General features: G+C 39.3%; 1 protein-coding gene across 5 annotated transcripts in view; it reads left to right on the top strand.

Moving 5' to 3' along the window:
- Positions 1 to 26,458, top strand: part of LOC122542488 (tyrosine-protein kinase CSK) — a 146,366-nt gene that overhangs the window by 106,834 nt on the left and 13,074 nt on the right. For all 5 annotated transcript variants that reach the window (XM_043680257.2, XM_043680259.2, XM_043680258.2 and 2 more), the window contains 6 exons: positions 531 to 643; positions 4,397 to 4,616; positions 18,914 to 19,007; positions 21,695 to 21,760; positions 24,276 to 24,375; positions 25,764 to 25,854. In XM_043680257.2, coding sequence (XP_043536192.1) covers positions 531 to 643; positions 4,397 to 4,616; positions 18,914 to 19,007; positions 21,695 to 21,760; positions 24,276 to 24,375; positions 25,764 to 25,854 — 684 coding nt within the window. The remainder of the gene's footprint in view (positions 1 to 530; positions 644 to 4,396; positions 4,617 to 18,913; positions 19,008 to 21,694; positions 21,761 to 24,275; positions 24,376 to 25,763; positions 25,855 to 26,458) is intronic.

Raw genomic sequence — 26,458 nt, 5'->3', positions numbered from 1 at the left:
TATATGTTTTAATAAATTAAGTAATGTAAATCTTAGCATAAAATGTCTGCTTTATTAACTACATTGTGCACATTGCCCTTCATGAACCACTTTCCATAAAAGATGTGCAGGAAAGATCTGAGGAGCAGCTAATTGTGTCATGCATGATTTACCATCCAAAACCATTTCTAACTATTTGGCTCATATGCAGTAGTCATATCCATTTTCTTTTCTCCAAACATAATAAGAAATTGTGACCACCTTATGCTCAAAAACAAACTGCAGTACTATTACTGCTTCATTTGATCCTAAGCTGATTTATGTCAGCATCCATATTGTTTTATTAAAATTATCTGCTCATTTCTTGGAAGAATAATATGCAAGTTTGATTTTTAATACTTAATGCAAAAAGTGTTTGTGATGCAAGGCTTTAAGGAAAGAGCAAGCAGTAGTATGCACTTTGTAAAAATTACACTTGGTATTCACTTTTGTGTTTGTCACTGTGCACCTCTTAGTTGCTTTACCTTTTACTTCTGCCTTGCCAATTTTAGGATCCAAATTGGTACAAAGCAAAGAGCAAAATTGGTAAAGAAGGTATCATTCCTGCAAACTATGTCCAGAAAAGAGAAGGAGTCAAATCTGGTGCAAAGCTTAGCCTTATGCCGTAAGTATGTGCTTTGGTTTAATAGCCACAGACCATAGAAAACACAAATGCTATATGCAAACGACACAGTTACTGTTACTATTATAGGCCTCCAAAATTTGGAACAAAGAAACAAGGGAGAATTCTCACCAAATGTTACAGGAAGTGCTTAAATATAAGATTTTAATTTGGGGACTTCCTGTGGCCTGACTAATTCAAGTGCACTCCATTAATTGATTATGCCAGAGCTGTTGTATTCAGTTATGTTGGTCTTGATTTCGGTGTTTTGTTTTTAAAATACATTATTTGGACACAGCAGTAGAAATTTGTATGGATCTTGTCTAGATATAAAACAGTTGAAGTGTGTACCAATTTCTTGATGTGCACTGCAGCATGAATATCTGTCTTCTTTTCTGCCCTCCAACCTTATGCTACTAAATCTTGTATATGAAGTAGCTTAATATTGATGCAGATTGATGGTGCAATAGGACTGACAATAAGACTAATTTGCTTGGTGCTGGAGAGCGACCAAGACGCAATCTGTATCAAGGCAGTTGATCTTCCTTGTCTTCAGCTTTGTGTTTGCTGATGGACTACTGCAGCTTTTCTGCCAATGATTGTTTGGCTGTCCCGACTGTTCCTGTGATTCACGTGCAGAAATTGCAATTCTAATTTATCAGCCTATTAACTCAAATGGAAGTGAGTGCAACCACTGAGTACTAGAAAAATAAGTAGCTGTTATAACAGCTTTTCATTACACAAGTCATAGAGATGTACAGCATGGAAACAGACCCTTCGGTCCAACTCGTCCATGCCAACCAGATATCCTAATCTGATGTAATCCCGTTTGCCAGCACTTGGCCCATATCCCTCAAAACCCTTCCTATTCATATACCCATCCAGATGCCTTTTAAATGCTGTAATTGTTCTCTTATTGATTATTATTTATTTGCAGACGTTTTCTCAGCATGATGAAGATTTAATGGAGCATGATGTAGAGTGCTTTTAAGGTTATAGTTCAGATTCACCCCTTAATGGTCATTTAATCTTACTTTGGGATAAAAGAAAACTGATTCACTACCCAGCCAGGTTGTGGAAGAAATCTCAAGGGGAAAGAAGGTTTGAGATAATCTTGGGAAAATTTGTTAAATGAGTGGTTCAACTGAGTATTGACAATGTTGCCCTGGTCATCCATCTATTATTCTCCTCTTGTCAGAAGGACAGTCAGAATTGATTTTGTGAAAGGGTTGCTATTGTTTTCATTCAGCCAGCTTTTAAGAGACCAAATTGAACCATTAAGCTGATAAGTATACCATAAAACTAATTACTAGGCTGCAGGGCCAGATTCTTTCTGTTGTAATAGCTGCTTTGAGCGAGATGTTGCAATTGATTTTTCTGGCATTTGCCTAGAACAAACTACATTTGAAGGGGAAAACATGATATCTTTTGCTTGTCTTGTGCCAGTTTTTAATGGATAAAATCCCCAATCCACGTGCTCTCTGATAATATGATATCTTATCCAAAGATCTTCCATCAACTCTCTTGTTCTAGTAGATAATTTGAGAACAAAGTGATATAAACGCATGAGTTTCTTTCATTTGGAGAGGAATAATTGGTCAGTGTTTTTTGAAACACAAAGCCTTTATTTTAAAAATATAGATCCCATATCAGTTTTAAACAGTGCTTACTGTACTGAGACTTTCAGGAAAGGGAAATTCCTCATACATATTCCTTAATGAGGGAACAAACCTTACCTAATTTTAAAGTTACATTCCTTCCTCCCTTTGCGAAAGACATTAAAGTTGAAAACAGTGCAATGTTCTTAATCAGGGTCACAAAAGAAATTTGTATTTGGCATGTGCCCATTGCTGGCAGTAATTCTGTGCATTTTTAATGACGTTACCCTTTTGCAAATTTCGATTTTGACAGCAGCTGAACTTCAGTTATTATTTCGTTTGCCAATGCGAAGAATTATTTCCTTTCTCACTGTCTGCCAATGTGTACTAAAGAATTGAATATGTCAAATAATATGGAGGAAACTGTTCTTTTGAAACTAGTGCCACAAAATGCAACAAATGAAATATTCTGAATATAGTTTCCAAACTGCTGTTGGCAGTTATAGACCCTTGAGGATCATTTACAAAGGAATGTATCCCTTTTAAATATTCATTGGTCTTATCATGCCAAGTGTCTCCTGATATTTCATTTGATGCTAGGTACGTTAGTTGGTATAGAGTTTTGTTCCTTGCAAACTTTGACTGCCCAGATGAATACTGGATTAGCCAAATGCTATGTTTACTGAGGTAAGCGGAGGTAGCAATTGTTATGAGTAGAAACTAGGTGCTTTTGTGACGAGGAGACTGTAGAGTCACATGAGTATTGACTGTGGTTCAGTTAAGCAGCTTTATTTAGTCTGGAATAATTGTCAGAGAGGACTATTGAACCACAGGTAAGGCTGAGGGGTTTGAGGCAGTGGCTGAAAACATGGCTTTTATTTTCCCAAATTTTTGATTGGATAGTGGCCCATCCAGTCCTGGAAGCTGAGAAAGGAGTTTGACAACACAATTTAATAGAAACGTCATGCTAGATCATTAAGAGCTTATCTGGATCTTGTCAGTCGATATCTGGAATTTACTCTTGTGAGATAATGTTACTGAGAATGTTAGCTTGTGAATGAGAAAAGGTAGGGAACCAGAATTTGAAAGATGGTGTTTGGACTTCGAGTGCTAATGCGGAAATAGTTGGAAAAACCAATGATTTGTCCTCTGGCTCCAGTTAGCAAGGCAAATATGATACACAGAAGAGGAAATTGAGGTGCATTGCTGGTTGTTCCAAAGACAGCACAGGATTGAAGAAAGTCATAGTCCAAAAGAGTACAATATGAGACTCTGGTTAGGGATTTTTAGTGTCATTGCAAGCATTGTTTTCGTGATTTAAATATGGAGTCCATGAGAATTTGCCAAATTGATATTTATTAAGGGTCCTTGGAGAGGCTTAGTGGGTGGGAGTATTAGTTTGCAAGGATTGCAAAGTTAAAGATGTTTAATGATAAATGCAGGGTTGCTGGGATAAGCTGTGGCAGGGGTGGGATGCTATTTGGAGGGTAGGTGCAGACTCGATGGGCCAAATGGCCTCTATCTGTACCGTAAGGATTCTATGATGAGGTTTAAGGGGCAATATAGTGGACGTGAAAAAGAAGTATGTTATTTGATAAATCATTCTTGAATTTCTAGAAAATGTAATTGTGGATTTTTGTGTCTTGACTATCTTATAACAGACTACAAAACTAGGGTAACAATTTGTTATAAAAGTATCAGTCACCCTATATTTTGCTGCTCAGAAATTATAAGACAACAGCACATGAGCTTAATAACCTGAAACTATTTAAATTACAGAAAGTTAAAAATTGGAGAAATAGTCTATCTGATTGTTTGGAGCCAGCTTGTGTATGACAAAATAGAATAGTAATGGCTTGACCCCTCCCAGGTTGACACAGCAACACAAATATTGAGTTGTTGCATCAAGGGATTGTATGGATAAACTAGGAAAGGGAATGAGCATGTAAAACGGTACATTAAACCGATCATTTGGTGACTTCATAACTTGAGCGCTCGAGGATAAAATCAAGGAAGGGTGATGTGGTTTCATCCTCACCCTCTGTCCAGATAGTTTGTGATGAAGTACATATGGTTCGAAATACCCTGCAATGAAAATATTCTGATTTTGTGCTTTATTTTCATATTGCTTTCTGATTTATGCTGTTATTTGTTGCAGCTGGTTTCATGGAAAAATTACTCGTGAGCAAGCAGAAAGGCTACTGTATCCTCCTGAAGATGGTTTATATTTGGTACGGGAAAGTACCAACTATCCTGGGGACTATACACTGTGTGTGAGCTGTAGTGGGAAGGTGGAACATTACAGAATCATTTATTCTTCCAGCAAACTTAGCATCGATGAAGAAGCCTACTTTGATAATTTGATGCAATTAGTAGAGGTCAGTTTGATTTTAATTTTATATTTTGTTTTAAACACCTTGCTCTCTGGGCCTAGAGTGCTTTTCATTATCACCTCAGTGGATTGTTATTGGATTACAGGGGCAATTTGTAAAATGTATCTGTAATATTTGTTATTTAACCATTATTATAGAATCAAAATTTGAGTCTGCTATGGTCAGATTAGAAGAACAGAGGTAATGCAGAGAGTTTCTCTTGCATATAATGATACTCTTTTTCCTAACTATTTTGAAGCATTGTTCTGGTTATATACAAACCGTTTCAGACCCACTGCCAGTTTCCTGAAGAAGGGCTCATGCCCGAAACATCAATTCTCCTGCTCCTTGGATGCTGTCTGACCTGCTGCGCTTTTCCAGCAACACGTTTTCAGCTCAGACTCACTGCCACCAAGCAAATTCATCACTTAAGCAATAGACTTCCAATCTGCCTCGCACTGGTAGATTTAAATATGCTTTGTGCCTAAAACGTTGCTTCTGTTATCTATAATGTTTCCCCAAGTCCCCATATTGGCCGCTATATGGAATCTAAATGATGAGCAGCATTTTTTTAAAAATTGGTTATTTTGTTTGAGAGAACCAATCAGGACTTCATTCTGCTTGTCAAATTGATGAGCTCTGAATCTGTGAATGTAATTTTTAAGTTGAATCAGCTTGCTGAATTTAAGGATTATTTGATTTGCATCTCCCAAGTGTGCTGTAGATGGCAGGTAATATTTTTTACGATAATATCATAAGCAGTGCACTGTGTCTGTGGATTAATTAATGCTTCAATTTGTTTTAATCTTTGTGTGAAAATAATATTTAACATTCCTGAAAGCTTTCTACCCACCTAGTTTTATTTAGCAATTTCAAATTAAGAATATCTCCTAAAATGCATTGTTTTTTCAAAGTTATTTACTGTCAAGTTTGGGTCAATTTTGGCCCATTCCTGGGGTTAACTGAATGTTGAAGTTGGGGTAATTTTCTTATCTACACATCTACATTCAAATACAACCTAATAGCCATTCATCCAAATGCATGTTACTATTTCAAAGGTTTCTCCCAAAATTGACTCTTTTCCCTCGGTTGTAAATTCTGTTCTGCATAAAACCCTTTTTTGAATGTCCCTATAGAATTACTGCTTGTTGTGGGTTGCCTATCACACAAGTAGAGTCTAGCTCCAGACCAGCATGTGTCAATTCAACATCTTAGCTCCCAAATCTTTTCCAGTTGGATTCACTTAACATGAAACTGGCTGATCATTAGAAATAATGTCAAGAAAAATAAACAATGTTTTACTGTCATGATAAAAGGCTTGTCATTATATTACACTTCAGTTTCAAAAAGTTTTAACAGGAAGTTCTGCCATCTCTCAAACATTTGAATGATCTACAATGCCATTGATCATGCCTTTGGTTTGAAGTACAGATTATATTTTCAGGAAATTTTCTTATTTACAGAGGCTTTTTTCAGGTAGAAAAGATGGTTCTACCCTGACAATGAATTAAAAAGGCACCTCTTACAAGTGTATGCGTTCTTTTGTTCCCTTCTCACCACCCCAAAACAAAGTCAGGTTTTGTGCTGTCTTGACTTGGAAGTTTTTCATCCCTTCTTTCTATTGGATCAGAATCCTGGGACTCACTCTCTAATAACATGGCTAACATAACTTCACCGTACAGTTTACAATTATTCTCAAAGGCAGTTCACCACCACTATCTGCCAGTGGTATCCATGCCCCATAAAATAAATGAATGAATAAATAAATTGACTGAAAGTCAGTAAGACTTTTTTTTACAAGGGTCAGGATTACTTAGCTGTAGCTTTTGGAAGCATGTTCTGCTGGTAGAGGAAATCTCACTTTGAGGTTGCCTTCTGTTTCCTAAGACCAAGACAAACTGGGACAGAATAAAGTGTAGTCATTCTGTCCCAAACAAAAGGAAAGATTGATTGAGCTTCCAGATCTTCCTGTCCCAATTTGATGGGATTGAGTGCTGTAGTTGGAAAGCTACACCCAGTGCAGTCCTATTTCATCTTCATTTGATATCTTGGCTCTAGATAATTCAGTCTCATTTTGTAAATGGGGTCTTGTTTTACTGATAGTGCACTGATGCTGCACATGCTATTTTTATTGAAAGCTACCTTAATTTTCGTTTTGGGAAAGTGTTGTTGAAGTTCAAATCATCATAGCTGTTGCTATGAAAGGGAAGTTCTGCTTTGTTCATTTTTCTTGAGTTTCTGTCTTCTCAATAAATAGCTTAGGCTCGTGAAGACTTTTGAAAAATTTTGGTCGGATAGAACAACTTTATGTAAACCAGTCACTCGGCAATTGTTTTCTTGTCATGGGTATCTCTAGCTCAGAATGCTGGCAGCTTCTGCACAAAGCTGGAAGAACGCTATTTAAGGACTTTGTATGTACTTTTTTAATAGAATTTATCCGAATGGTTCAATTTAAGACAATAAGTGGATTGGTCTAGCCCTGGTGAAAATTGCTTTGCCTTTTTGGTAGTTCCTTTGTTAGAAGGAGGTTGAACAAATATAGAGAAATGGGATCTTGTACATTAAACAAAATCATTGAAGGCTGCCAGCTGCTTTTCTCAGGCTGATACAGTCATGGCAGCTGTGAGCAATGTTACATTGAGTATTAGTCCAGTGTGTTCTTTTTAGTTGCTTTGTAGTTCTAACCAATGTTTGTTGGAGCTATTAGTGTTGATATAGTGTGCTAGTGTATGAAGTGTCAGTTGCGTTGTAATTTGTGAATGCTACACAAATGCCTTTTTCTAATAGTTTTGGCATGTTGGATGTGAGTACTTCAAGTCTCTTACCCAAACTGTTCAGAATACTACTTGGGGTTAAATGGAAGAAATAAAGGATTGTAAATGCCAGTTTAACCCAAATGTACTTGTTACTAGATTAATGATAAATCAATTTACCAGTTCTATTAGCTGTTTTACTTATTCTATACAGAAGGATGTTTGGATATGTGGCCAAGCCCAGCTCTAGCTTATATTTCATTTTAAACACCAACTTCACGGGCTCTCAGTACTGATTCACTAACAAGTAATTGGCTACAATTTTCCTGATCAAATGAATTGTGAGAGCCTTTTTTGAATAATTGTTTCTTACATCTTAAAAAAAAGAACTGACCAAATGCAGACTAGATGATGACTTGAAAACGGGCAGTTCTTTTTTTCTTGGTGGGGGGGGGGGGGTAGAGGAGAGAATACTTTCTGTAGATTGGGTCATTTTACTGAATGAAGCCAAAGAACTAGCTTTGTCAGAGAAAAAAATGTAGCCATTCACTTAGTAAAATATTTCCCTGTTGCTTTCTTTGAGGAACTGACGGAAGGAACATCACACTCAGGCTGAAAGAGCAACCAGATAATTTACCTCCCAGTGTCACTTCCTCAATAATTGGCTATGCAAGAGCACACTACTGCTCTTTCCCTCCTGTATTTCCTACATTTAAAAGAATAGTGTAACAAAGGTTTTGTCACTAGAGCTTCAAGAATTCTAGTGAGAAATCTGCTGGTGATGGAAAAGTGTTTTAAAATGGCACAGCATTATACTAGCAGAAATCTTGGATAATCATTTGGGCACAGACATTTTCAAATGTATCTCTTGGCATACAAGGTAACTAATTTGATTGTATCTAGTCTATGTACCTTTTACTTGTTTTGCAAAGAAAAGTGCTCAAAAATAGTCAAAGATGTGTACATCTAGGTGCAATGAAAGGAAGTTTTGCAATGATTTCTTGTACTGATAAGTTGAAATCTGCTTTCAGACTGTTAAAATACATCAGCTTTAAATGTGGAATTTCAAATATTGCAGCATGAGAGTGGCTTGAAATGTCCGCACTTGAACTAGTTTAAAGTATCAAAGAACGGAAGGTATTTTGATTCTGACTCAAATATGCTCCAGAAATGGTCTGCTAAAGGACAAGTGGAGGTCTGCTTGCTGGAACGTTGGCAAGAACCATGTCACATTCATTGGGGAAGGCCTGCCATGTTACATGCTGGCAATGATGAATCTTGTTTAACAGACTGGTATTCATATGTTGAATTCAGCAATGAAAGACTTTGAGATTTGCAAGAATGTTAATCAATGGTTAAGCACAACCGCCAGTTTCCACCTTTCCCTGTCCAGAAGGTAACTTCCCCAGGGAAGAATCCTGTTTTTCTGTAAAACCACCCTATTCAGACATGTCATGACACATGTTTGGAGCAGATGGTTCTTGAACCCAATCTTCCTGGCACAGAGGTAAGGACACAACTGCTACACCATGACAAGGCCTAACAGCTGTTGTATATTTTAATCAATCTATTCAAGCAGTTAAGATTCTGAACTTTTTTTTAAATCAGTCTGTTCAGGTGGGACTTGAACCCAGGATTTCTGTCTCAGAAGCAGAGTTGCTATCTCTGCACCAGAAAAACTCCTAAATCCCCAGCCTGTTATAAAAGTTCAATGAATATCACCTGCTCTTAATCAACTCTGGAGCTTTCCTAGCTGCTTTTATAGGGGAGTTTTTGTGGCACAGTGGTAGTGTCTCTATCTCTGGACCAGGGGAGATCCACATTCAAGTCATACCTGCTCCGGAAGTGTGCAATAACAAGTGAAAAGGTGGATGAGAAAATACTTTCTGCTTGACTTTTGGGATTTTTGTGGTCCAATGGCATTGGAGCTACTGCTGAAGTAGGAGGCCTGGGTTCAAGTTCCCCATGCCCCACTGAACAGGTTAATTAGAAAATATGTTCTGATTTGACCTTTAAAGGGACCTGCGATTCTAATAGGCTTTCCTCAGGACCACGTGTCCCCACTGGCAGAGGGCCTAATCACCTAGAGATGCCAACTAATCAGAAGCTGGTAGGTCTTCTCTGATTTGAGGTGCCACCAGGGAGGTAATTGCTGCTGCCTGTAATATAACCACCCAAGACCTTGGATCATGACGAGCCAAGGCTGGAGGTGAGCAATGGTGGGAGAGTGGATGGAGAAGAGCATTATGGGATGCAGCTAGCTCATTCTTCCGGAAGTCTGGTCTTGAATCTTTGAAAGTGAATAATTGATAGCACAGTATGAAGTCAGTCCATGAACCTTTCCTCCAATAGGTCCCTGGTAGGAGTGATAGGAAGGCAGTAGGATCCTTCCCCTCCCACTGTCACCAATTCTACGATGGTACAGTGTGAAATGTAATTGTCTTTTTTCCCCAATACAGATGCTGCGAGATTTGAATATCTTCAGCATCTTGTTTCTGATTTTCCAGTATCTGGAGTACTGTCATTTTTGTGGAAAACTCAAGCTTTTGTCTTCTGTAAAAATATTAGTTACAGTTGTATTAAAATGAATTATTTCTATTCCGTCAATGAATGAATTTTTTTAAAAGAAGCTATAGTTTCATTATTAATGCAGAACAGATGTGTAGATATACTTATACCAAGTCAGAATGCTGCCTGTCCATTTAGAGGAAATAAGAAGAATGTTTTTCTTGGTGAAACTGTAGTTGAATGCTACTGCTTTTTATTTGATAAGTTGGGGTTTTTATTGTGATATTAGTCAGTGAGTTCAGAGTTGAATGGCTTTTTGTCCCTGAGGACAGCATTTAGTTAAATGCTGAACCAATGCTTTAAAAGTATAAAACATTTAAGGGGCATTGCATTGCATATCCTCTTGTTATAGTGCTCCATTTCATAACTGAATCTGAAGTGTGTATAAAAAAAAAAGCAACTGCACCTTTAAAGTTGTATGGCTGTACTGAAAGCACCAATGAACAACATTTTTGACTTTTGCAAGCCATGGTTCAGTCCATGTTCAGATTAGTCTTTAAGGGTTTGTGGTCTACAGGCTGTGACTTTTTACGAGTTCAGGGCTCCATTAAATAACATGGAAAGAAACCTGTGATAGTTTATGGATTAGTATCACAAGGCCAGTAGCAATTAGCCGTCTTGGAGGGATCTGACTATTGCTATTCCACAGTACTTTTTTTGCATTAGCAATTGTTATCTTTGACTTTACAGATTGCATTTAATTTTTTTTTCTTCTTGGGAATTAGTTATGATGTAACAATATGATTAACGTCTTTAAGAAAATTATAAGCTAAGATTCCCTTTGAAGCTGAGACTTTATAGGCTGAATAGCAAGTTTAAAATAAATGGAAAGCTCTTAATTTCACAGTTTGGTAACCTTACTGGGAGAATGGTCAAATGAAGATGCTGACAGTTTGAGTACGAAAACTTCTGAAAAGAACACGGAATTTTTCGAGCAGTAATGCAAATATCTAATTCGGGAAACCGTGGCTTTACACTCCCTTCTTGGCAGCAAAATCATAGCTCTTGTTGTCATGCTTTTATGAAGTTGGTATGCTCTGTCACACATGTTGAGGTGTCTATTTACCATAAAAAAAACTTCTGTGGAACTTCAGAGTTTATAATACCCTAGTACCCAGTGTTGCCTGAAAGAGCTCCTCAGATGCTGCCTGACCACCTGCGCTTTTCCAGTGCCACACTTTTCTGCCAGTGGTTGCAACCAGAGTACTTTAGCTATGCACTACTGAACTACCTTTTCAGCCTCCCTGACAGGAGGGCCTTGAACCTCCAACCAAGTCCTCTTTAGTGGTGCGATTTTTAATTTTATTACCAAATCCAGAAAAATCTAGAACTTCAAAAATCGGTGGCTTTACACCTGAACACTAAGCTTCAGTCATCCCTGGCCTCGTGCTGTGCTTGACCTGAAGGGAGATATTTTTGACTTTTGAGGGCAAACTGCCAGAGGATGCTGACTATTGCTTATTCACTGATCCCTTGGATGTAGTGGCACCTTGGTTCTAAAATGGCTTACGAACAGAATATTTTGAGAATACTTGCAGCTATTCTCTCATTGTCAGACACAGGAACAAGTTTAAGTGCAGCACAAGGAGTTTGTCTCTCATCACTATCTCCGCACCATACGTGAGGCTGTCCTGTTTGCTTTTGCACTTTGCCAGTAACATGACAGCAATTTTCAGAGCTAATAGTTTGAATAACCTTGCTATAATATTCTTTGTGTATAGTCTGAGAACCATGAATAAAGACTTTTTGTATTTTTGTTTTTTGGCGCAAACATGACAAATTGATTTCTTGGTATTGAAGCACTATAGAAATTCAAATGCAACAGCCCTTTGAGGATATCAATAACCAAGGTCTGCTTTCTCTGCAGAGAAAATTGATACCACCAAGATGATTCGCTTTAATCTCCTCTTTCAAGTTATTTAGCTTTGATGTGCATTAGTTGGTGCTTCTGCATCCTCTGGTTAGCTGCATCTGACATTTGTAACAATTTGCTATAAGTGCACTGATGTTGAGAAGATTGTGAATTTTACCAGTTCATGGGCATGTGCATTACAGGCCACAGAGAGTTTAAATTGTGAACCTTCTGCATTAGATTTCTCAATTGACACTGTTGTTTCGCCCCTGCAAAAGCTAAATATTTTGAGTACTTGAGTTTGAAGGATTGGGGAGGTGCCATTATTTTCTTTAGGTTCAATGAAAAGACATTGCAGTTTTTCCACCCTTGGAACTCATATGACTTGATAGTTGCTGCCCTTTGGGACAAACCACTGACTGTTGTACAGTGTTTTATGGCTGTCCTGTTTGAAGGATGCTTGTAGACTTGAAGACACTTTACAATTAGTTGGGACAAACCTTTGAAGTAAAAGCTGCCCAGCTTGTCACATGTTTCTGAAACATCATTGTGGTGAATTTGATGTGTAGCCTGATGGTTCTAAAGGAAAAGAGTGACTGAAAGAAACTTCTCAATGTTGTGTTTCCTGAGCAAGCTGTGTCTACCAAAACCACAGACAACTGTGCATAATTAGTGACTTCACTATATGTACAAGACCACGAGACTACAGATCGTTCTGGACCTTATAATTTTTGTCTTTGAGAATATCTACCTTTGGCCATAATTGCTTTCTCTTTTTTTGAAATGAATTGCTGTGGAGAGAGGAACATTTTTTTCTGATCAGTTGAAGTTAGTGTATGTTTTGGATTGTTTAAAGAGGAAAAATGAAATTATATTTATGCATTACAAATGATAATGAATTCTGCATCTTCATTCAATGGGTTTTGTTTTATAATAAATTGAGAATTGTTTTATTACACCTGGAGTGAAAAGGTCTATCAAGCAGGGTTTCTTTAGTGTAGTTGAAACAAACAATTTGCCATATTGCGACTTGTTTAAAAAAATTGTCAAATTTATGTTGTGACTCATTGCATAGAGGGACGAGAGAAAGACTGTCATAATGCTCATTTGGAGCATGACAGCTTCACTATAAGTAATTTTATAAATTGCACAGCATTTGAGCAAGCTATAGCTGGAGGTATATCAACTTTGACTTTTGAATACAAGTTCATTTGAAACTATTTTCAAATTGCCTCACTAAACTAAGGCTACAAATTGACGTACATGTGCACTTGGAAAATAATGTTGCTCAAAATGAGCATATGGAGGAGAACATCCAAGCATTACATATGCACTGAATCAGAAAGAAAGTGAGGCACAAGACATGGTGGTGAAAATGAGTTAGACAATTACAAATTAGGCTGGGGGTCAGGTAGTCTGCCAAAGAAAGCAGAAGGAAGGCGATGGTCTGGTGGTATTATCACCGTGCTGTTAATCTGGAGACCGAGGTAACAATCTGGAGAGCTGGTTTTGGATCTCTTTATCACAGATGGTGGAACTTGAATTCAAGAAAAATTTGGAATTAAGAGTCTAATGATGACCACAAGACTATTGTTGATGCCTCAGATGGAAGGAAATTGCCAGTTTTACCTGGTCTAGCCTACAGAAGACTCAGTCCTACATCTGTTACTCGTCTGGGCAGTTCAAAGTGGACAATAAATGCTGCCTAGTCAGTGACGCCCTCATCCTGTGAATGAACTTGGAAAAAAAGTGATAGCATAATACTTCCTTTCTTGTGGTGTGCCCTGGTACCAGTTTGGTTTGTTTGTGTTCTTTAGAATGCAATAAGTTTTTAACTATATAGGCTTATCTTTTGCTATTTCAGAATGCAATTGAAAAAAAGAAACAGCCCATGTTTTTCTTTTATGGAATGTGGGTATACTAGTAAAATGAATATTTGTTGCCCATCCCTAATTGCTCTTGAGAAACTAGATAGTTCAAGCTGCCTTGAACTGCCCTAGTTCTTAAAGTATAGATACATTCATAAACTGGTAAACAGGTTATTCCAAGCTTTTGGCAGGCAATCTGCTGTTAACACTAGGTAAAAGGACACAATTTCAAGGTTTTGCAGTATTTGACTGCTTTCAGTCTTTGCTTAACAGCATTGTACATGGTACAGTCCTTGTATCTTGCAGATACAGTTTTGAAACTTGCTGTTGAATTACTTAGCTTCACTCCATTTAAATAGGAGAGGATGTGGTGCCTGAGTCGTAATGTTATTGGATTAGTAATCCAAAATCCTGAGCAGTTGTTCTGGGAACATTTTGAATCTCACCGTGGCAGATAGTGAAATTTGAATTCAATGAAATTAAAATAATAGCTAGTTTAATGGTGATCATATAACCAGTATTGATTGTTGTAAAATCCCAGCTGCTTCACTAACTATCTTATGGGAAGACAATTTGTCATTTTTACTTGGTCTGGTGCATGTTTCTCCAGTTTCACAACAATATGTTTGACTGTTAAACACCTGAAGTACCCAAGCGAGTCATCCAGTTCCAGGGCAATTAGGGATGAGCAATAAATGTTGGCCTATCATCCCATGAATGATTTTATTTTTCTAGTAATCATTGTCAATTGGTCATCATTTGATGCCTTTCCCGGTTGGCTGGAGAGGAGTTTTGTCTGGATGTGAAGCTAAGTGCTTGTTCTTCTTATGTTGCAGTGTTCATTGAGAAATGTAGTGCTTTACTTGATCCATGTCTCAAATGTCATTTGGAGATGTACGTAAACAGTATTTGCATCGAAAAGGGATGTTTAAATCGAATTCCGTTTTCGCCATCTTGAATATCAACTGACTAGTTTCTAAATAGGAATGCTGTATTTGCACTAATGTTTGGTCTGTACAGAATGGTTCAGGAATGTGTTTACATATCATCGAATGAGGTCACTTCAATCTTCGTGTTATTTCCAGTGCAAAAAGTAATATGCTTCCAATAAAAGACTTTGAGCATGCATTTCAGCATCTTGGTTCAATAAGACTTAATTGCTCTGTACGGTATGACTGAGGAAAACATTTGAATGTATATTTGGGGAGTAAAAAAATTGATAGAGAATGAAATGACCATGAATCCTATTTCTGTGATATTTTGCAGATATGTGAGCACAGTGAACTCAAAAGTATCTCAGTCAAATATTGTGGTGCTGCAAAAGCACAGCCGGTCAGGCAGCATCTGAGGAACAGGAGAGTCATAGATATGTATAGCATGGAAACAGACCCTTCGGTCCAACCCGTCCATGCCAACCAGATATCCCAACCCCATGCAGCCCCACCTGCCAGCACCCAGCCCATATCCCTCCAAACTCTTCCTATTCATATACCAGCCTCCACCACATCCTCTGGCAACTCATTCCATACATGTACCACCCTCCGTGAAAAAGTTGCCCCTTGGGTCTCTTTTATATCTTTCCTCTCTCACCCTAAATCTATGCCCTCTAGTTCTGGACTCCCTGACCGCAGAGAAAAGACTTTGTCTATTTATCCTATCCATGCCCCTCATAACTTTGTAAACCTCTATAATGTCGCTCCTCAGCCTCCGACGCTGCAGGGAATACAGCCCCAGCCTGTTCAGCCTGTAGCTCAGATCCTCCAACCCTGGCAACATCCTTGTAAATCTTTTCTGAACCCTTTCAAGTTTCACAACATCTTTCCAATAGGAAGGAGACCAGAACTGCATGCAATATTCCAACAGTGGCCTAACCAATGTCCTGTACAGCCCCAACCTGACCTCCCAATTCCTGTACTCAATACTCTGACCAATAAAGGAAAGCATACCAAACGCCGCCTTCACTATCCTATCTATGTGCGACTCCACTTTCAAGGAGCTATGAATCTGCACTCCTCGGTCTCTTTGTTCAGCAAAACTCCCTAGGACCTTACCATTAAGTGGATAAGTCCTGCTAAGATTTGCTTTCCCAAAATGCAGCACCTGGCATTTATTTGAATTAAACTCCATCTGCCACTTCTCAGCCCATTGGCCCATCTGGTCCAGATCCTGTTGTAATCTGAGGTAACCCTCTTTGCTGTCCACTACACCTCCAATTTTGGTGTCATCTGCAAACTTACTAACTGTACCTCTTATGCTCGCATCCAAATCATTTATGTAAATGACAAAAAGTAGAGGGCCCAGCACCGATCCTTGTGGCACTCCACTGGTCACAGGCCTCCAGTCTGAAAAACAACCCTCCACCACCACCCTCTGTCTTCTACCTTTGAGCCAGTTCTGTATCCAAATGGCTAGTTCTCCCTGTATTCCATGAGATCTAACCTTGCTAATCAGTCTCTCATGGGGAAACCTTGTCGAGCGCCTTACTGAAGTCCACATAAATCACATCTACTGCTCTGCCCTCATCAATCTTCTTTGTTACTTCAAAAAAACTCAATCAAGTTTGTGAGACATGATTTCCCCACACACAAAGCCATGTTGACTATCCCGAATCAGTCCTTGCCTTTCCAAATAAATGTACATCCTATCCCTCAGGATTCCATCCAACAACTTGCTCACCACAGAGGTCAGGCTCACCGGTCTATAGTTCCCTGGCTTGTCTTTACTGCCCTTCTTAAACAGTGGCACCACGTTTGCCAACCTCCAGTCTTCTGGCATCTCACCTGTGACTACCGCTGATACAAATATCTCAGCAAGAGGCCCAGCAATCACTTCTCTAGCTTCCCGCAGAGTTCTCGGGTACACCTGATCAGGTCCTGAGAATTTATCCATCTTTAACCGTTTCAAAGCATCCAGCACTTCCTCCTGTGTAATCTGGACAGTTTGTAAGATGTCACCATCTATTTCCCTACAGTCTATATCTTCCATATCCTTTTCCACAGTAAATACTGATGCAAAATATTCATTTAGTATCTCCCCCATTTTCTGAGGCTCCACACAAAGGCCGCCTTGCTGATCTTTGAGGGGCCCTATTCTCTCCCCAGTTACCCTTTTGTCCTTGAATGTCTGACTCCTGATGAAGAGCTTATGCTTGAAACATCTACTCTCCTGCTCCTCAGATGCTGCCTGATTGGCTGTGCTTTTCCAGCATCACCATATTTGACTCTGATCTCCAGCATCTGCAGTCCTCACTTTCTCTTCAAAAGTATCTCAATCAATATTATAAATTTTTGACAACTTTTTCAGTCACCTTATTCATGATTTTTGGTTTTCATCTTTGCCACTTAGTGAATGTCAATCCAAATCGATCATAGTATCCCTACAGTGCAGATGGAGGCCATTAAACCCATTTAGTTGATACTGACCCTCCAAATAGCACCCCAATGGGACACCACCACCACCCCCCTCCAAATCCCTATGACCCCTACACATCTTCAAACTCTCGGAGGAAGCCAGAGCATCCAGAGGAAACCCACACAAATATGGGAGAACATGCAAACTGCACAGTCTGGTAAAATCAAACCCAAGTCCCTGGTACGATAAGGCAATAGTGCTAACCACTGTGGCCATGCTACCCTAAATGATTTATGTTCAAAAGCATCATTAATTCATTAAACTAATTTTCAAAAGTGACGATTGATGTACAATGATTAGGAAACTCGGTATAACTGATATTTCAGTTGTATTGAGGTTTTTAATCTTTTATCAGTTCATATATCTGTCTCTATAATATCAAACGTTTAAATTATTTTCAAATACATTAAAAATTCAAGCTTCTTTCCTTTACTTTCAAACTATTTATTTCCTTTTGATATTTAAAGTGGAAACTTACTATACTAGTTTAATATGCAAATTTACAGTCTTTTACAACCACGGTTGTAAGAATCCAATGTTATCTCGTGTCACTACTTCCCAGGTCACAAAATAAGAATTGTACTTCCAGTTACTGAGACGGTCAGTTAAATGCCTAATTTTTAATCAATTATTAAATAAAAACATGAATTAACCAGGGTTCTTAATAAACACAGTTAATGATTTATTATTGAAGCAAGACTTAGATTCAGTAAAAATGTATTAATCATTTCACATTCACAGTTGGTCATGTCGAAAAATAAGTGCTTATCCCTCCAAATATTCCAAAAAAGATGCAAGCACATAGTTCAGGCTGAGAAAAAAGGATTTCTCTGCAGAGGTTGACTTCTGGTGGAAAAATCCAGTTTGGCCAATGGGTTATTCTTGAAGGCAAAAAGATGAAGACTAGTGCTCCTGATCTGTCACTCTGATGTTCTGGCCATGTGGTCAAATCTGTTGCCTGTAGCATATTTTCAGAGACAGCTTCCTCAGGAACTACAATAACAAGATGTTCCTTCAGTCTCTCTTTCATGAGAACAAATCGCTTTTGCCCTGAGCTTAGACAGTTACTTGCAGAAGTAAGAGAGATTAGCTGCTCTGCCTTTCTTGAAGGCTTATTGTCCCTGAACTGAAAATTAAATAAAGCAAACTCTCAAAACTAGTCAACAAAGCAAGCAGTTATCACTAGTTGTATGACTTCAGGGAAGTCTTTGTGTTATAGTCAGTGTCATACAGCATGGAAACAGACCCTTTGGTCCAACTCATCCATGTCAAATGGATTTCCCAAAGAAAAATTTGTCCTGCACTGCGACTGTTCTCTCTCCCCTTTCCCCTCCCCCCATCACAAAAATGTTATGTCATTTTGTTTTCTTCAACCCAGGTGGTCCCCTTCATAAAGCTTCACTCCCATTTACCAATACTAAAAAGTATTGCTTGTTGTTGAAAGTGGTGCAAGAAGGCCATTCTTCAACTGAGGATGGTGAAATTCAGCATCTCTAAGTTCTTTTTTTAAATCCTGACTTCTACTCTTGTGTATCTTTTTTCCTTTCTGTGAACTAGTACTTTTATAAGGAGCAGACAATGGAGCATTAGTTTAAATCAGAAGGGAGATAACATTGCTTCATTGCTCAAGGAAAGGACAACTATTACTCCAAAGGGAATAAAATTTGTAGCAAGCAGTCACTGGATTATTGATGTCTGATTTGCATCTGCAACCTTAAGCAATATACAGCACAGTGAATAAGTCAGGTGCAGTATGACACAAGGAGTCTGGCATGTTTTAAATTCTGCTGGATTGATGACAATATCTTTACCTTCTGTCCATTTTTATTGTTTGTTTGTTCCCATGTTTAGCATTACACCATGGATGCTGATGGGTTGTGCACGCGTCTCATCACTCCGAAGCTTATGGAAGGGACGGTGGCAGCCCAGGATGAGTTCTCCAGAAGTGAGTGGCAAGTTTGAAACCTGAAAATGCTGATTTATTTTGGGCTCCTTAACCCCCATCCTGTACACGTGCACACAGGCAAAAGCACATGTGTCTACTGACAGATGCGCACAGGCACAGATGTTCACACAAACTCTGTAATGCACTCCATGGAATGGCGTTTGATGGCATGGACTTCATTGTGACAGCATGATGTTAACACACGTTCTCCTCCTGAAATGAATTGATGATTGAAGAGCCATACTCATTGTGAATGCCACCACTGGATGTGCACATATGCTGTGTCGTGACCTCGTGCATGAAATGACACAAAGAAATCGTGCTTGGGAGTATGAATCATTGGATGTAAGTTTGCTCATTGAGCTGCAAGGTTCATTTCCAGACATTTCATTACCCTACTAGGTAACATTTTCAGTGGGCCTCAAGCAAAGCAATGCTGAGAATTCCTGCTTTCTGTTTATAAAGTTGGTTCTTCTTTGAGTTGGCGATGTAATTTCCTGTGGTGAAGCGACACTTCCTATTCCTTTTTTCAGGGGGTGGTAGATGTGGTCTAACTCGATGTGTTTGTTGAGAGAGTTCCGGTTGGAATGCCATGCTTCTAGGAATTATCGTGCATGTCTTTGTTTGGTTCGTCCTTGGATGTGTTGCTCCAGTCGAAGTGGTGTCCTCCCTCATCTGTATGTGAGGATACTAGTGAGAGAGGGTCATGTCTTTTTGTGGCTAGTTGGTGTTCATGTATCCTGGTGGCTAGTTTTCTGCCTGTTTGTCCATTGTAGTGTTTGTTATAGTCCTTTGTATTTTGTAAATGACATTAGTTTTGCTCATTGTCTGTATAGGGTCTTTCAAGTTCATTAGCTGCTGTTTTAGTGTGTTGGTGGATTTGTGGGTTACCATGATGCCAAGGGGTCTGAGTAGTCTGGCAGTCATTTCCGAGATGTCTTTGATGCGGGGAGAGTGGCTAGGGTTTCTGGACGTGCTTTGTCTGCTTGTTTGGGTTTGTTGCTGAGAAATCGGCGGACTGTGTTCATTGGGTACCAGTTCTTTTTTTGAGTACACTGTATAGGTGATTTTTCTTTGCTCTGCGTGGTTTCTCTGTGCTGCAGTGTGTGTTGGCTCATTGAAATAATGTTCTGATGCAGCTTCGTTTGTGGGTGTTGGGATGATTGCTTTTGTAGTTCAGTATTTGGTCAGTATGTGTTGTTTTCCTGTAGATGCTGGTTTGAAATTCCCCATTGGCTGTTCGCTCTACTGTGACATCTAGGAATGGCAGTTTGTTGTTGTATCCGATATCAGGGTTCTTAGCACAGGCAGTAATGCAGGGACTCGAACAAACAGCTCTGCCAACCATCCAACCCAAACTTTGGGTCTGCTACGTGGATGACACCTTCGTCATCACTAAACGAAACAAATTAGAGGAAACCTTAAAGACCATCAATAATACCCTCCCTAGCATAAAATTCACGAAAGAGGAGGAAAACAACAACAACAAACTGCCATTCCTAGATGTCACAGTAGAGCGAACAGCCAATGGGGAATTTCAAACCAGCATCTACAGGAAAATAACACATACATACTGACCAAATATTGAACTACAGAAGCAATCAACCCAACACCCACAAACGAAGCTGCATCAGAACATTGTTTCAACGAGCCAACACACATTGCAGCACAAAGGAACTACTCCGAGCAGAGGAAAATCACCTATACAGTGTGTTCAAAAAGAACTGGTACCCAATGAACACAGTCCGCCGATTTCTCAGCAACAAACCCAAACAAGCAGACAAAACACGTACAGCAACCCTAGCCACTCTCCCCTGCATTAAAGACATTTCGGAAATGACTGCCAGACTACTCAGACCCCTTGGCATCATGGTAGCCCACAAACCCACCAACACACTAAAGCAGCAGCTAATGAACTTGAAAAACCCTATACAGACAATGAGCAAAACTAACGTCATTTACAAAATACCGTTCTCGGACTGTGACAAACAGGCAGAAAACTAGCCACCAGGATACATGAACACCAACTAGCCACAAAAAGACATGACCCCCTCTCACTAGTATCCTCACATACAGGTGAGGAAGAACACCACTTTGACTGGGACAACACATCCATTTTAGGACAAGCCAAATAAAGACATGCACGAGAATTCCTAGAAGCATGGCATTTCAATCTATCAACAAACACATAGTTAAACCCCTCTACCACCCCCTGAGAAAAGGAACAGGAAGTGTGACTTCACCACAGGAAGTGACATCACCAACCCAAAGAAACCCAAACATATAAATAGAAAGCAGGAATTCTCAGCATTGCTTTGCCTGAGGTCCACTGAAGATGTCACCTAATAGCATAATGAAACGTCTAGAAATGAACCTTGCAGCACAGTGAACAAACCTACACCCAAAATCTCAATATGAACTACAAATCTTCTCAAAACTCGCTAAGTTAGAATCGTGTCCCTATATTTAGGCTGATGGCAGCATCTTGTGTATAGACACTTTGAATGGCCTGTTCTGCTGCATGTGCATAGTGGCAATATTGTATTTGGTTCAGTCATTTCATTATTAAAATTATTCACTGTCTTCAAAAATCTAGGTATATTGAAAGCCTTCAAAAGCTGAATTTTTATCAGTAGCCGGCTACCCGTTGCTTTTGGCAATTTCTTATTGTGTTTGTTTTTTTTTAGGTGGATGGGCACTAAGCATGAGGGAGCTCAAATTGTTACAAACAATAGGCAAAGGAGAATTTGGAGGCAAGTGGCAACTTAATGTGTTTGGGTTTGGGGGCTGACTTGACATTACTATGCATGGGATTCAGCTGTTTCCTATTTTTGTACATTTGTTCTGTTAGTAACTGCTGTTTTGTACTTGAGAGAATTTGCTTTGATTTTGAAATATTTATTATAGATTAATTAAGAATATGTATTTTGCCGTTTTGTTGAGGGTGATCAGATGGAAATTGCCCTCAGTTTTTAAACATTATCAATATGGCAAACATTTGATATATCTACCCAGCAAATACAGCATTTGTGATGCATGACTTTGGGGCTTCCAGTAAAGTTGTGTGATATGAAGAGTTTGAAACGTCTGCCCATCGAGTTCCTGCAGTTAGCAATGAATTTGGTGCTTGAGGGATGAATATCAGGCTGAATATCAGAAGAAATCCTCTGCAACTACTGTCATGCAATTTTTTGCAGCTATTCTGAGAAGGTGGATAAGCTCTCACTCCTGTCCGAAAGGCACTAAAGTATCAGCCTTGGCTGTGATCAATTCCTGGGAGTAGCGTTTGAATGTATAACTGGCTGATATTGTATCTGTTGCTCCCGATGCGGTCTCCTCTACATTGGGGAGATTGGATGCCTCCTAGCAGAATGCTTTATGGAACATCTCTGGGACACCTGCACCAATCAACCACACCGCCCTGTGCCCCAACATTTCAACTCCCCCTCCCACTCTGCCAAGGGCCTCCTTCACCGCCGGTCCCTCACCACCCGACGCCTGGAGGAAGAACGCCTCATCTTCCGCCTCGGAACATTTCAACCTCAGGGCATCAATGTGGACTTCAACAGTTTCCTCATTTCCCCTTCCCCCACCTCACCCCAATTCCAAACTTCCAGCTCAGCACTGTCCCCATGACTTGTCCTACCTGCCTATCTTCTTTTCCACCTATCCACTCCACCCTCCTCTCTGACCTATCACCTTCATCCCACTCCCATCCACCCATTGTACTCTTTGCTACCTTCCCCCACCACCCTCCCTGACCTATCACCTTCATTCCCTCCCCCACTCACCTATTGTACTCTATGCTACTTTCTCCCCACCCCCACCCTCCTCTCATTTATCTCTCCACCCTTTAGGCACTCTGCTTGTATTCCTGATGAAGGGCTTTTGCCCGAAACGTCGATTTTACTGCTCCTCGGATGCTGCCTGAACTGCTGTGCTCTTCCAGCACCACTAATCCAGAATATGGTTTCCAGCATCTGCAGTCATTGTTTTTACCTGATTCGGAGGCGCGCTGATGCTACTATAGGTGACAGCTCTTGGGTCATCTAGATTGGGATCAGGTTAAAAATCACACAACACCAGGTTATAGCCCAACAGGTTATCTGGAAGTACTAGCTTTAAGAGCACTGTTCCTTCATCAAGTAACTCGTGGGGCAGGATCATAAGACACAGACTTTATTGCAAAAGATCACAATGTCATGCAATTAAAATGATATTTTGAATGAACCTAGATTGCTGTTAAGTCTTTCATCTTATAGAATGGGTTGCAGGTTTCGGTTCATTAATATGTAAATCCCAGAACTATTTTTAAGTCACGTTGTTGAGGTAACTTAAGGTTTTATTTTTAAAAAGTGACATCTCAGCTCAGACAATTTTTTAAAGGTGTGAGGTTAGAGTCTGTCTGTATTTCAATCTTGAGTCAGACTGAGTCTGTTTCCAAAGTAAACATTTATAAAATGTTATGTGGATTGACTGCATGTAAGTTGTGTGCTCTTTGAACAAAAATAGAATGTATCTGCAAATGTAAATTCACCTCACTACAACCCATTCTAAAAGATGAAAGACTTAACTGCAATCTAAGTTTGTTCAATATATCGTTTTAATTGAATGTCACTGTGATCTTTTGCTATAAATTCTGTGTCTTATGATCCTGCCCCACTCGTTACCTGATGAAGGAGCAGTGCTCTGAAAGCTAGTGCTTCCAAATATACCTGTTGGACTGTAACCTGGTGCTCAGAGAGTTTTTACTTTGTCCACCCCAGCCCAACACCGGCACCTCCCCATTATAGATTGGAATCAGCATTCCCTCAAAAGAAGCAATGGCAACACGAAAAAATATTTTCATTTCAGTTCATGCTTATGATCGGGAATATGCTGCCTCCATGTAGTGGAGGTAGTATCACTTGAAGCTTTGATAGGGGAATTGGATCATTATCTGAAAGGGCACAATGTGCAGGGCCATTCTTTATGTCAGGGGAGTGCCATTTGGTGAAGTTCTTCAGAGGATCAGCACAGATATGCAAGACCATTCTGGAACTATTCAGCAATTCAGATTATGATTCTAAGTGTCCTACAGTGGTTTGTTATACTTAACCATCTGTCTTGTTTTCTTGTGACTGTCTTGCCTTATTTGTTGTTGATCTATTATGAGTCTTGATTACTTAACCGTGGTTTCTAGTTCAAAAATTAAACTCTATTTTGCATGTCCAAGATTTTGGTGTGTATGAAGCACCTCTTTTGACTCAACTGTTTATTTTCCTCTAGATGTGATGTTGGGTGAATATAGAGGCAACAAAGTAGCAGTCAAATGCATCAAACATGATGCAACTGCCCAAGCATTCATTGCAGAAGCCTCTGTAATGACGTAAGTTCTACATTTAACTCTCTAATCTCTTGTATTTCAAAATAAAAGATTTTTGAAATGGTGATTCTTCGTGTCAAACATTTGAAATGAAAGTCGTATTGATTTATAGAATCATAGAGATATACAGCACAGAAACAGACCCTTCGGTCCAACCTGTCCACGCCGACCAGCTATCCCAACCCAATCTCGTCCCACCTGCCAGCACCTGGCCCATATCCCTCCAAAACCTTCCTACTCATATACCCTTCCAAATGCCTCTTAAATGTTGCAATTGTACTGGCCTCTACCACATCCTCTGGCAGCTCATTCCATTCACATACCATCCTCTGCGTGAAAAAATTTGCCCCTTCGGTCTCTTTTATATCTTTCCCCTCTCACCCTAAAGCTATGCCCTCTAGTTCTGGACTCCCCAACCCCAGGGAAAAGACTTTACCTATTTTTCCTATCTATGCCCCTCATAAATTTGTAAACCTCTATAAGGTCACCCCTCAGCCTCCAACACTCCAGCGAAAACAGTCCCAGCCTGTTCAGCCTCTCCCTGTAGCTCAGATCCTCCAACCCTAGCATTTCTTTTTGAAAAAGGCAGATTTTGGTCTGAGTTCTGAACCATTGTGGCAAAATTAAATTCTTCAGGTGCCTGCTGCCTTTTATTCCATAGCCTCTTTCACTGTATCCCTGCCAGTTCACTTTGTGTACTTGGATCAACATTTATCAATTATTCTGTCATGTTTACTTCCATGAAATTTCATGGATGAATTTCTCCAATTTAAGCGTATTGCTCAAATGACAAAATTGAAGGAACCATATCTTGTTATTTTGTATTGTGTGGAAGATCTTTAACTGTGGATTGACCAAATTGTTTACTTTGTGCTTTGTCACAAGTGCATATCAGCTTTTATTTTTACATTGGAATCTTGATTTCCTTTGCATGGTAGTATAGGTTAAGGAACTGGATGAGCAAGTCCAAGGTTATGTTCTGAAAGTAAATTCAACAAACTGAAAACTGTGGGCTGACACCATGGGGGGAGAAAAAGCAGCAAGGTTAGATGTTTAAAGGTTCATTAATGGCCTGCAGGGAAGAGAGTTTGCTGTCTGGTAATTGTCAGTTCTACACAAGAAAATTGACTTGGTTCCCTTTGACTTCTTGGGTCATGTCAATCAGTTTCCATGACGATTATTGTGAAATCCCACTCAGCATCAAATCTCAGTAGTTTGAGAGGTCATTAAATAAAGTGTGCTCAGTGTTGCTGACTTAGAATCAAGCTGAAATGCTAACATTTTGGTTTTCTGAGGTACTGTAGTGTTTTTTTATTAAAATCGTCTTGACGAGAGTATTTGTAAGTTTTTAAAAAGTGTTAAAAACTCACAACAATTTTCCTTTCTTACAGACAACTCCGTCACAAAAACTTAGTTCAACTTTTGGGTGTCATTGTCGAAGAAGGCGGGTCATTATACATTGTAACAGAATACATGGCGAAAGTAAGTGTGTGGTTGCAATACATATGGAGATTGAAGGACTTGAACTGACATGTTCGTATTCATTTTTAATCTGAGAATTCTGCAGTTCTATATGTGACACTTCATGAAGTCCAAGGCTTTCAGTGTGGATCTCTACAGCATCAATTTGTTTCCCTTTTACCAAACCATTTATAGGAATGTAGAATTCACTTCCAGGGTTATTGTCTGCCAAAGGAACTATATCAACATTTGAAGTTAGATTTGCAGATGGATGAAATGTGCTAGAAAGGCTGTGGAGACTAATTGTGTAGAAGTGATTTCAAACTTCTGTTTTGTCGAGGGCAGATATCAGCACAGACATTTGGGTAAAGATTCTTACTTCATTTCAGTTCTTTTACCCAACAACTGTGTATTTGATGCAAGTTTTGATTAATTCCACAGGGCAAATTTACAGTTTAAATTTTTCTTTTGATTGTATTCCTGAACAAAATTGTCAACAAAGTTTCAGCAGTCGTAAGCAGGACATATATTTATCGAAATTCTGCATTTTGAATGGTACAGAAATGTCTTATAATGCAAGGTCTATCTTGTTTTGAGAATACCATTTTTACTGAGTAGCCTTTTG

Source organism: Chiloscyllium plagiosum, unplaced genomic scaffold (assembly GCF_037043375.1).
Source record: "Chiloscyllium plagiosum isolate Xiang-an unplaced genomic scaffold, Cpla_swu_hap1 HiC_scaffold_42, whole genome shotgun sequence".
NCBI lineage: Eukaryota > Metazoa > Chordata > Chondrichthyes > Orectolobiformes > Hemiscylliidae > Chiloscyllium > Chiloscyllium plagiosum.
Note: the sequence above shows the minus strand (reverse complement) of the source record. Positions and strands in the feature narration are given on the sequence as shown.